This window comes from Capra hircus, chromosome 6 (assembly GCF_001704415.2).
Source record: "Capra hircus breed San Clemente chromosome 6, ASM170441v1, whole genome shotgun sequence".
NCBI classification, from domain to species: domain Eukaryota; kingdom Metazoa; phylum Chordata; class Mammalia; order Artiodactyla; family Bovidae; genus Capra; species Capra hircus.
In genome coordinates, this window is record NC_030813.1 from 36,227,704 (window position 1) to 36,240,926 (window position 13,223).

At 39.5% G+C, this 13,223-nt stretch overlaps 1 protein-coding gene across 4 annotated transcripts in view; it reads left to right on the top strand.

Moving 5' to 3' along the window:
* FAM13A (family with sequence similarity 13 member A) overlaps nucleotides 1-13,223 on the top strand; it is a 342,045-nt gene that overhangs the window by 18,522 nt on the left and 310,300 nt on the right. For 3 of the 4 annotated variants that reach the window (XM_005681435.3, XM_005681436.3, XM_018049311.1), the window contains exon 1: nucleotides 6,193-6,410. The exons of the other annotated variant lie outside the window; for it this stretch is intronic. In XM_005681435.3, the coding sequence (XP_005681492.2) occupies nucleotides 6,384-6,410 (27 nt within the window). In that variant the 5' untranslated portion in view covers nucleotides 6,193-6,383. Of the gene's footprint in view, nucleotides 1-6,192; nucleotides 6,411-13,223 lie in introns of those variants that run through there. 4 annotated transcript variants of the gene reach the window in all.

Here is a 13,223-nt window from a genome sequence, read left to right on the forward strand (position 1 = left end):
TCATAGTTCAAGTAATACACCATTTCCTGTACATCTCTTTAGCCATAATTCCTAGAATATTAATAAGGTACACATTGTGCATTGTATATACATACTTGTGAAATTGAAAAGTTAAATTATGGCTTTAACAAATTTATTGGGAAGGTAAAACTTTTCCAAAAAATTGAGTATTAAATAAAGAAGCTATGAGGATATATTGTACAACACAGGGAATATAGCCAATATTTCATAGTAGCTATAAATGGAGTACAACCTTTAGAGTTGTGAATCATTTTGTTGTACACTTGAAACGTATAATGTCGTAAATCATCTATACCTCAATTTAAAAAAAAATGTGACTTGTTTCCCAGGTCTGAGGCTTGGAAAATTACCATAGATATTTAGTGCTTCCTGTTCCCAAATCAGCCCTCTTGTCAACTTCGTAGCAGGCTAGGCCCTGACTTTCTCCTGCTATGGATATTGGTGTGGTGGATCCGCTTTGGCTTCCAGGCAAGAAGGAAATTATGTCAAGCAGTCTAGCCTCAGCCAAGAGGCATGCTGAGAGTTGAAGCAGAGCTATAAATAGGACTAGAAGAAGGGGCAGTAGGAAGCTAGTGAGGAAGTAATAGAAATGTAGGTCAAACAATGCAGCTTAAAGAATGACCCACAGATTTGGGGTTTCTAAACTTTGGGTTGCGTCCAAGAGTAATGAGATCAATACTCAAAACCTGAAAAGACAGCTGAATTTTTTACTGTTGTAGTAAGGGAAAGCTATGCTGGTCAGGCAGTCTTGTGAGCAGAGCAGACTGCTATCTTACTTAAGAAGTGTGGAATTAGAATTGGTGCAGTTTAGGGGGGTGTTGGCATCATCCGAAGGAGAGTGGTTATTCCAATAAGGTGTTTATTGATTGGTTGGCACTCAGAGGCATGTTCATTAGAACTTTCTTCGTTGGCCAGAAGTGATGGGTTGGCTTAAAAAACCAATTGGTTTACTGAAGCAGGTTACCAGTTGCTGCTGCTGCTGCTAAGTCGCGTCAGTCGTGTCCGACTCTGTGCGACCCCATAGACGGCAGCCCACCAGGCTCCCCCGTCCCTGGGATTCTCCAGGCAAGAACACTGGAGTGGGTTGCCATTTCCTTCTCCAATGCATGAAAGCGAAAACTGAAAGGGAAGCCGCTCAGTCGTGTCCGACTGTTAGCAACCCCATGGACTGCAGCCTACCAGGCTCCTCCATCCATGGGATTTTCCAGGCAAGAGTACTGGAGTGGGGTGCCAGTGCCTTCTCCGGGTTACCAGTTGAACAGGTTTAAATTGGTTGTTTTGGTTATTGGTTTCCCTGGCTACAAAGTAATCAATCTTTTCCTAGGACCATGGTAATTTTTTTTTCTCCTGAAGTGGAATGGAAATGCATCTAAATTCAGAACAGAGAGGAGATCATCAGCTTTAAACTGGTCCTTTTTCAGGGAAACCTTTCAGAAAATACATAGGAGAAGGTCCAAGGTCTGATCCCACATAATGTAGCTGTTGTCACAAAGCAGATTAACTCACCCAATAAAGACTGCATTCCTGCGGTTTTGTAAGGAACCAGAGTCCATAGACTGGTCTTTCAGTAGGTATATGAGGACTGTAATGCCCAGTAATGAGCAAGGGTCAGTGAACTTTATAAAGGGTCAGATGTAAATATTTTAGGCTTTTGGGTCATGTGTTCTGTGTTCAGCTACTCAGTTCTGCCGCGGTACTGCTACTGCCCAAGTATCCATATGCATATGTAGGCAGATGCGTGTGCCCAGATTTGGTCCAGAGCAGCTGCATTTGGCAGGGCTTTCCGAGTGGCTCAGTGGCAAAGAATCCACCTGCCAGTGCAGGAAACTCGGGAGACACAGGGTCAGTCACCGGAAGAAGGAAACGGCAACCCACTGCAGTATTCTGGCCTGGGAAATCCCACGGATAGGAGCTGGGCAGGCTACAGTCCTTGGGCTCACAAAGAGTTGGACACAGTTTAGCAACTAAACAGTGACAACAACAAAGCTGTATTTGGCACTCAGGCTAGTTTGCTGACCCTGATATAGAACAAGTGCATCCACTCTGAGGGATCCAAACACCAAAATATCTGAACCCTACTGTCTGACAGAGAGTATTTAAAGACGAAATAGTTGCTGACTGGCTGACTTCTGATATCCTGTCTAGCTGAATGTCATTGATTCTGGGCCAGGTTGGGAGTCTCATTGAGAAATAGCCGGGATAGGGCAGGAGCTGGAGTAACGACTCCAGCTTGGAGTCTTTTTGGACCCCCAAAAAGTCTCCACTGTCCCACCTCTAATGGGCCACCAGTGCTTCATGCTACAGTTGCCAGCTACCACCACAAGCCCCCCTGATATTTGCTGGTCTCTGCTACATGGCTGATGGTACTGTGTCTACAGGCTACTGCTCTTCTTCTGGCATCTGTTATAGCTACTCCCGGTAAAGAGATTGTGCCCTTTAATATCCATTAGCTCTGCCATCTGACATTAGAGGGATTGGCTTCAAAGCATTTTTTTACATGTTTTGGAGGCTGGAGGATGACCTGGTCCTTTTAACTTCCTCCATGAATCTTCCTGGGTCAAAGGGTGATTTAAATGACAGTGTCCAAAGGGCCTGACCATCCATTGTGAAATAACCTTGACATCTTTCTCCAGTGTACCCAGGGATCTTCCTGCAAATAGGACATCTTTTGTCCTGGCCGTGCTTTTTCAGCATTTTTGGAAGTCGTCATAGAGGTAGCCCACCAGAGCAGACTCTTCAGTAAAGCACTTTAAAAAGTCCCTCTATCCTTTCTAGGGAGAATCAGTAATTCATATAAGCAAATCTCTTGACTGTGGCTTGTGTATCTTAAGTTCTTTTTAAATCGATAATCAGGAATATACATATATGACAGTTCGGAGAGCTTTCTGGAGTTAATTGAACTCTACTATTGCTTTCATTCATTTGAGGGTCAGGAAAATAGTAATATTTCAGGCTATGATAACAGATATATTCCACGAAGAAACAAACTTTGTAGTCAAGAGAGTCTTCTGGTGCTTTTGGTTAAATGGCCTATTCAGGGTTTCTTTTAACAAATGATATCTAGTCACCGCAGGAAAATAGGATAAAAATTTGTTATCACAGTGCCAATTTTACTTTGTAATGGTATTTAAGAAGTTATGGAAATTAGGAGTAAATTTTTTCCCTCCTTACATCGTCCTTCTATAGTATTATCCAAAAATAGAAAAAAGATAAACAAATACCTATTAGAAACAATAACAGGAAGTATAATTTTTGATCTGATATTGCAGAATGCTTTTGAAAGTCATCATTAAAAATTGGAAGAAGAGCAATAATTTTGAAAGAGATGGAGAATGAAAAAAGACTATTTTTGTTTGATATTTAAATCAATTATAAAGTTAAATTATTCAAATATTATAAAAGTGATATAGAACTAGGATAAAAAACTAGATAGAATATACTAGCCTGAAAAATACACCCTAGTATGTACATGTATATGTGTGTGTGTGTTTATGAATTTAATATATAGTATACATAGTATCACAAGTGGGAAGTGAAAAATTTGCCCAATAAATGGGACTGAGTCCTTTTATTGAGTATATGAGTTAGGCTAAAGACAAACTTGTTTTATATACATACATGTATATTCGCATATAGGATTTTCAAATATAGTATCTTACCGGCAGTCTTATTTCATCCCCACTTAAATTTTATTTGGTCTAGTCTTATAAGAATGCTGTACTCCTCAAGGTCATTCAAACCCTAGGTCATTCCTAGGGTGTGTTCCATCCAGTTACCTTGTCATCTTCTGGGACATTGTCCGTCTTCTCCATGGTCGAAGCTAGGTTTCTGGTGCATCCTCATTCCAGCTTGTGATGAAGGGGAGGGGATTTGTGACGAAAGGGAGGGAGAATAAATGTGAAGCAAGGGAGTTCCTATTAAGCACAGGACACAGAAGGTGCACATATTCTATTCGTACACATTCTGTTGATGCAGATCTGCTCCCTTGGCCCTGTCTACCTGTGTGAATGGTTAGGAAATGTAGGCTCCAGCTGGGTAACTGTGGGCTCAGCCACAACTCAGGAGAAGAAAGAGCGCCAATATTATCAGGAAGAGAGATTATATATTGGAGAGAGTTAATCTGGACCATAGTAGTTATATGAAAATAAAACATCAATTTAGATCCTCATCTTTTACCATACTTTGAAATAATTCCAAGTAGATATATATAGTCAAACCATATGATAAGCATCCAAAATTGTTAGCATAGCATAGAACCGGGCAAATGGTAATAAAAATAAGTGCTTTTTATGGATTATATCATTGATCTTTACAATGATCCTATAAAAGAGACTACAATGGAAAAGGCTCCATTTGGTAAACAAAATAGATCAAAGAGAGTTCACAGAATAAGAAGTACAAATGACTAACAAGGATTTTTCATATCTTTAATGTTATGATAGAAATGTAAGTTTGAAAATGAGAAATCATTTTCACTAAATTAGGAAATACTTCACAAAATATTCAGACCTTGGATAGGGTAAGTGGAAGAATATAAACTGCCAGAGCCAGTGTGTGTCAGGAGCCTTGATACTTGTTCATATTCTCTGTGATCCAGAAACTTCATTTTCAGGAGTCTTGACCAGAAAGAAAAAAATCAGACTGAGAACAAAGCATTATTTAAAATCATACACACATAAAATTGGAAACCATATAAATGCCTAAAAACATTTTAGGGAAAGTGACTGAATGGTTATATGTACAGAATGTAGTATTATGCATGATTAAAATAGTTTATAGCGCTAACAATATGGGATCTGATGAGATGTTAAGTAAAAATATTAGGATTTAAAATGATCAGGAATTGTATTTAAGTTACATTTTTTAAGAAGCATAGAAAAGATCCTAGAAGTAAATGTTAAATGTTTCTGGGTGTCCTCTGTTATTCTTTTGCTACATCTTGGCTTCTTTATTAGCATTTATTAATTTATTAATAAGTTTATTAATCATTTATTAATCAAAAGGTTTCTTTACTTACTCCTCCCTTGCACCGTTGGATGACCTAGGAGAAAAGGTACATACATTGTCGGTAAGGTATATAGCGCCTGGCCCAGTGTAGGTGATGCATATTGATTGGGTAACACTGGATGATGGGCCTTGAGATGACCTAATTTTTTTATTTTTCACCATGGACCAGCAATATTTATATAATCAGACAAGAAGACAAATTTTGTGTTAGAAGAAGTTTATGTTACGATTTTCTTTAGTAATCAGCCTAGTTTTCTAATGGTTGAACAGGAAGCAGAGTGATTAAAATCTAGATTAATGTAGAAGTGAAAAAATGTATTCTGTGCAATAGAGAGGATTCTGTCCATTGTCCCACTGCCATTCCCTTGTATGGCCTTGGGACTGTGTCGCTCTGCCTTGTGAAAGTAGAATCTGTGCAGGGTTACATGTGCACCTATGGAAATAAAACATAGTTGGTCAAGTCTTATGGATTGCTTAGTACGATTTGCTGTCTTGGCTCCTCTGCAGGTACTCTTGGTTGGCTGCTGTTAAACAATACTATGTTTGGAGAAAAGAATTGTAATGGGATCTGATTTCATTTTTCCCTTTTCCTTCCACCTCCTCCCCTTAAGAGTAAATATTAATATGTTTTGTAGTTGGGGGCCATTAAAGTCTTTTAAAGTTGGGTCAGGTGAAACTTCCCGTGTAATATTTGTTACCATTCTCTTAAATGTGCCAGTTTAAAAGATTTGACAGAAAAGCAGTAATAAAAAAAAAAAATTAGAAGCAGTATGTAACAGTTAAATAGAGCATTCTCATTTGGAACAATGCTGACAGAATAAAGGTGGAAGGAAGAAAATTTTGATAAACTGATTCTGCCTTAGAAAAGTGAGGAATATGCCTTCAGATTTAATCCTGAGTGTAAATAGGTGAATTTTTCTTAGAGATGAGTATCGATGGAAGCAAATGCGCCTTTGCTTTCCGCACTTAGTTAAATCCGTTAATGAATGAACACCACCTGTTAAGGTAATTGGTGTTTTCTGAACCGAAGAAGCCTGTGTGTGGCATCTAACAAGTCAGGTTTAAGAAAAAGATGTCAGCGACTTAAGACCCAGGTCACGTGACTCCGTCAGTCACCAGTCCTAGAAGCTGTGGGTCAGATTTCAACTCCAGGCAGTCCTCCCAGCCACGTGGGTTTAGCCAAATCAGAAGCAAACCCACACTTCCGAAAATGTTAGGAGCTGCCCTGGGCTCTCCGTGGGGCCTCTGGACCTGGAGCTGTGTTTTACATCAGAGCATATTGACCAAATGGAATTTTAGTGTTTTGCTGCAGTTTTGATCGTTTCATCCAGTCTTCGTCAGACCTGCCAGGCGAGATGGGGGCTGGAGCTCTCGCCATCTGTGTGAGTACAGGCCGCCTCTCTCGGTGGACGCTGCCAGGGCCCAGGAGAGGCCTCTGCCCTCCTGGTTTGGAGGAGATGTCTGTGTGACTTTGTTTTTCCTTCTTAGGAGGTGTGGGGAGATTTGTTAAGTTAAATTCCTAACTATTCACATGGACATTCAGCAGTATTCGGGGTCGTATTCCATATTATCGTCCAGTTTCCTTTTCCACATGAAGGAAGATGTGTGCTGAGTTTACTCAGTTAAGTAAACTTACATACTGTATGTAAATCACTCTCCAGTGTTTTAGACTTTCTTGTTCTGAGTTAGGTATGAGTTAAATTGTAGTTATTGGAAATGTCTTGTACCTAGATTGAGAGCAAATTAAAAGAATTAAAATAACCATCAATTTCTTTGCTTCCAAGAATGTATGTAACAAATTTTTGTTTCCCATTTTCGTTTTCATTTAGTAATTCTAGAAGTTTTGTTTTAGCATGGTTGCTAAAAGTGATGGTGAAAGAGCTAAGTTGATAAACATGTTTAAATCCTTAACCAACCGTACAAACTTCTGGTTATAATACAGTAGCAGTAATAAATAAAATCCACGGAGAAAGGTGTGTATTTCTAGGGCTGAAATTCATGAATTTTCAAAAAAAAAGCAATTCTCTTGGTGCTTACATGTAACCTTTTGCAGTAAACCAGTATATCTACAATTACATAAATTATAGAGTGCTGTAATTACATATTTTTAAATAATACACAGAAAATACATCTGTCTCAAATTGGCACTGTATTCCAAGGGGCATTTTATTTGTCCTGGAGGTTTACTAAATGAGAAATATCTTACTCTGTATTATCATCTTTAACTGCTCTCTAGTGTTTCATCACATTTTGATCAGATCCTGTGAAGTGTCAGAATGAACTGTGTTTTTGTTGGAGTTCTGGTGGCATCCTAAAATATCTAGAAACATCTGGGAAATTTTTGACACGTAGGCCCAGAATGGCCACCAGATGGTGCACTAGCCCCACGGATTGAATTTTCTTAGTAAAACAGTAGGATAACTCCCTGGTTTTCAGCTCAGAACTTCTCAGCATCCTGTGTTCCTGTCTTCCTAACTCTTTTCCTTTCACCCCATGCTTGGATGCCTGTAGCATCTAGGTGTGCAGCCGGTAGTCTTTTTTATCACTCCAAAGAGTTTCTTTCAAGATTCCTATTTTTCTTTGTGGACAATACTGAGCTTATATTTGACCACACAGGTATGCATTTTTCCAGCTTTATGAAAGAAAGACTTTAGAGCTGGAAATGTGTAAAGCAGCAGATTGACCTGTTAGTCCTGACCTTTGCAGACATCTGATTGTTTGATTGGACCTTTGCTACTTGCTCTTAGTCTGCATATATTGGTCTCTACCTTGACTAAAATGCAGAGTAACCCATGTATGAAGTTCCATATTTTTCCTTAATTTATATCCAGTACATACAAAATTTCATTTAAGGTTGATATAGAAATCGTACAATTTAAGAGATTATTTGCTCCCAGGAGAAATAATTCTTAATCATCCCTACTCTTTAGCTTTAGCTTGGTCTTTGATTGTGCTGTGTCCCAATTTGACTGTAGGAGGAAGCACATGTTTAGGAATCGAAGCATAATATTTCTGGAAATAACGGCTATTGAAGATCAAAACACTTTATGTTTCTGACAGAAAAGTGAGAACTTCAAGTAAACATAAATGAAGGCATGTGGGCTCATAAACTTAATAGTTTGGAACTTTGCTGCTTAGACGTATATGTAGTAACTGCTCAGTATCCTGTTACTGAAGATAGTTGTTCTTCAGACAAAATAATTGAGTACCAAATGTTTGTAAAGTGTGTGCATGAATTCTTGAAGTGGGAAGAGAGGTTTAAAGATTTTAAATTCCTGGTTCTGCTGACTTTCCCGTCCTCATTTCCTTTGGATATCTTCTGTTTCCCAAATTGCCAGTGCTGTTAGTAAAACTGTAATGGACTCACAAACTTACTTAAATTACATAGAAGAGGTTGATTCTTTACTGGGACAGTTTACTTTTCCTCAGTAATCACCCCCAGGCAGAACAGGCAACATACTTGCCAACTGGCATTATCTTAGTTTCTTCTAGTTTTTGATACACTTTTGGATGATGACTCGGGCCTTCTCAGGTGAATCCTGAGTCTTTCAGATTCCCTGCCCTTCCAGTTCTTCTGTCCAAGGTGCCATGTGGTCATTTTGAGGTTAGGTGGGCTGAGACTAGGGAGTGGATGTTCTAATGGATGAATAAAGGGGGGACCTTGAGTGCCTGTGTGTAGGTTCTAATACTCTTGACTGTTCTGCTGTGTGAGTGAGTTTAGGGACCGAGTCAGTGACTGGTGAATTTGGGGCTCAGTTCTCTTGGTATTGTCAGGCCCCAGCTATCATTCTGTCCTGACTTAGCCCCAACTCTTGGTGGTGCTGGCTACAATTGGAGGGGTATCCCAGGCTTTATAGCCTTTGTCCCTAATGTGGGCACATCCACTCCTGTAGCTTCACCATCTGGTACTATCAGCTACCTTATTATACACATAGCGCAGACAGGCCACAGTACAAAAAGGCTTGCAGACCAAATCAGGATACTCTTGTAGATTTATTGCACCAACCTAAGACACCACTCACAGAGAAGGTGATGGCACCCCACTCCAGTATTCTTGCCTGGAAAATCCTATGGAGGGAGGAGCCTGGTGGGCTGCAGTCCATGGGGTTGCTAAGAGTCGGACACGACTGAGCGAGTTCACTTTCACTTTTCACTTTCATGCACTGGAGAAGGAAATGGCAGCCTACTCCAGTGTTCTTGCCTGGAGAATCCTAGGGACTGCAGAGCCTGGTGGGCTGCCTGCCGTCTACGGAGTCGCACAGAGTCGGACACAACTGAAGCGACTTAGCAGCAACAGCAAGATACCACACACAGAGAAGGCGATGGCACCCCACTCCAGTATTCTTGCCTGGAAAATCCCATGGAGGGAGGAGCCTGGTAGGCTGCAGTCCATGGGGTTGTGAAGAGTCGGACAGGACTGAGCAACTTCCCTTTCACTTTTCACTTTCATTCATTGGAGAAGGAAATGGCAACCCACTCCAGTGTTCTTGCCTGGAGAATCCCAGGGATGGGGGAGCCTGGTGGGCTGCCATCTATGGGCTTGCACAGAGTCAGACACGACTGAGCAAGCAGCAGCAGCAAGACACCGCACAAAGTAAGGGGGAAAAGATGAGATAGGTTTACCTACTTGGAAAGGGTTTAAATGGGACAAAAAGACCACCCTCCCCATGTTACATAATGTTCATCTTTCCTGTCTTTCTTGCCTTCTTGGCCATATCAACCTTCTTTGATCGTGTTACATTTTTGAAGACCAGTATTGAGTGTGAGCTGGCTCAGCAGATGGAGTGTATCTGGAGCCAGCACAACTTGCTCTGTCGTCAGGGGCAAGTGTGCCTAGATATAAGTGTAACTTACTAAGACACCACTGCACAGCTATGAATTTTAATGTGCAAATCTCAGGCAGAAAGCGCATGGGGCCAGAACGGGTAAAATCAATGGGCGACTTAGTAAAGACATAAATATTTGGTGTCTCATAAATGTCAGGTGCTTAACTTGGTTCTTTCATCTCTTTTTAATCATCTTCATCTTTTTCTTTGTAGAATATGTCTACCAAGCTAGCCTATGTCCTTATGTACTGTCAATACTTAGTTCTATCTGTTCTCCTTACAGTTTTTCTTGTTCTCAATTTAGCTGAACCAAATCTTCCTAAATAATACAGCAAACAAATATTATGTAAGAGCAGAGTTTCAAGACCATCAGAGATATCCTCTTGGTAGTTTCTAGTTTGATTATTTGGTACCAATTTCCTCCCATGCAGACTACATTTAAGTTTTTTAAATGCCATAATGAATTTAATTTTTTTAAGCTTTATTTGAGATTTTTGAAAAGCATGGGCTTTGTTTGGAGCCTGGCATACCTGAGTTTAAATATTGGTTATGTTACTATACTCTGATCTCAGACATTATTGAGCAGTATGCTACCTTGATAGTAGATTTTGGGGACTATTTGACCATCTGTTTAACTTCTTAGCATAATTCCTGTCATCTAGTAGGCAACCCTGGTGGCTCAGATGGTAAAGAATCTGCCTGCAATCTGGGAGACCTGCGTTTGGTCCCTGGGTTGGGAAAATCCCCTGGAGGTGGGCATAGCAACCCATTCCAGTATTCTTGCCTGGAGAATCCTCACAAACAGAGGAACCTGGTGGGCTACAGTCCAGGGGGTCTCAAAGAGCTGGACACAACTGAGCAACTAAGCACAGCACAACAGCACAGTAGGTGGCCGTTTGGACAGAAGGGATCATGTCTTATTTGCATTACTTGCTTTTTGCTCAGGACTGGGCAGTAGTAGTTGTTCAGTAAACATTTGCACAGACAGGTCAGTCATGGCCTAGGTTTTGCAGTTCCCTGGGTATATTTTATTTTTGAACATCTTCCAGAATCTGAGAGTGTATCTGCAAAGGCATCTGTCTTCTTGGTGGTGTCTTTTTGTGTAAATGCACAGTTTTCTATTAACAAGAATTAGCAGGACAATTATAAATGTTTTGTACTTTTAACTGTTTGAGTCTCCAATTGAATATCTCAGGAATTCTTACTGTGAAGTTACATGTAGTGAAAAGATCTCACACATCCATTCCATCTCAGATGATGTTCAGTCTGGTCAATGCATAGCTTTCCCTCAGGTGGGCATGTAATCTGCTTCGATCAAGGTAACTAGCACTGCAGGTTCCAGTAGATAAACCTTGAAATCTCAGTAGCTTGAGGCATGAAAATTAAACTACTCAGAGTCTCATGCAAGTTGTTAGAACCTCTCTCCCATCTGGTGGCTCTGGTATGTAGGCTTCCTCCATTCTGTGATCTATTAATTATCTTAGCATATTAGCATGTATCCCCTAAGTTATATCAGGGAAAGAAATGGAGGAGTCACACATGCATTTTATCTGTCTCACTCTGGAAGCGACTCATTACTCTTCTCATGATTCATTGCTTTGAACTAGTCACATGTTCCCACCTAAATGCAAAGATAGTTGGGACATGTGTAAACAAAAAGTCTCCCTGGCCGTAACCTAAATTGCTCAAACCAAACAAAGAGAAGGACATATGGTCCATGATTAGGGTAGCAGTCTGAATGTAAACAATGAATTAAGTACACCAAGTGCTGCTGGCAGATGTGAAGAGAGGAGGCAGCCTAAAGATCTGCTTTTAGTTAATTGATCAGTAAATGGCAAGTACTGGTGACATTCGCAAGCCATTGCATCTACCAAGTTAGGCTTCCATTCCTCTCAACGCCTTAGTAGTAGTTTAATGTGTTAGTAAATGTCATTATTATTTCAGCTAGTTCAAGCTGGAATTTCAGTTGCTTGCATCAGAAACAACTGATACACCTCATCATTTGGTGGCTTACTGTTCTGTGGTTTGGGGAAGCTCATCATGCATTGGAATGAGGCAAGATTTGAAAGGCTGGAGATATGGCTTTGAGTCTTGGCTCAGCCACTTCCTGGCTTGCCCAACATGACCCTGAGCAAGATGTTTAACCTCTCACTTTCCATCTGTCACGAGGGGGTATTAGTAGTTGAACTGGGTTGTTGTGAGAAACCAAACAAACACTAATGTGAAAATACATTGTGAACAGCACAGCATCATAAAATATTATCTTTGTTACATGGCTATCTGCTTGCCTTAAGGTGGTTTCCTTAATACTATCACTATCTGTTTTAAATAATACAAAAGGAACTCTATAATCTGAAGGGACTATTTATATTATTGGATTTAGATCAAATTTCAAACAGGATTAAACATTTAATTTTGTTTTTTTTTAAAACAATAAACCAAGTACTGAAGAAGACTAGATTAATAGTCAAACAAAGATGTCTCTGTCTTCACATTTAAATTGTGTTGCAGGGAGAATTTTCATCTTTGCCCTTCAGAATCAGAAGTCAAAATAGGTCAATAGCAGAGTGATAGATAAATGTATCTACTCAGTGTGGATAAAGTCAGTAGTATCTAGGTTATTTCAGGGTTTTTTTTTTTTTTTTTTTTTTTTTGAAAAATGGTTGGCTGTGTGGATGGGTTTAATTTGTTAATACTTGTGCAGAAGATTTTGGGGAAATTTTAGTTACAGTGGTGGAAAGTGCAAACTAGCATGGAAGAATTAGGCCAGTTAAGTAGGGAAGACTATACTATAATGATAACTTTGATTAACTCTGTTTCATATCTTAAAGCTGACTTAGGGAAATTAAATTTCAGAGAAGAAGCTTGTGTCCAGTAGTTTCTGAAATAGAGATCATAAGAAAGCATATTTGAGTTGTTCTCTGTAACGATGAATTGACAATAGTTGATGAAGCGGTAGTATGGCAAGTCATAGCAGAATTGTTTATGTGTCATATAACTATAAGTTTATTTATCATATAGGTAACAGGCAGTTTGGAGATTTTTGTTTAAATTTATCATTCAAAATGAGTGTTCTATGGAAAGATTCTATATGACTTTATTTTATGACAATTCTGAAATATTACAGTTACTCCTTTAAGACTAAGTTGGGGGAGTTTAGCATATCAGATATTAAAATAACAGGAATTAAAACAGTTTAATAATGACTAGCTACTTGAAGAAAGATAATTGCTTCCTCTTTCAATTTCTTCCTCTTTCAACTAGAGATGGATCAAAGATATAAATATCAAAGTAAAGTCATAAAATACTAAAATAACACATGTGTGAATTTAAAGATTAATTTTGGATCAAGGAATGTGTTTCAAAGGA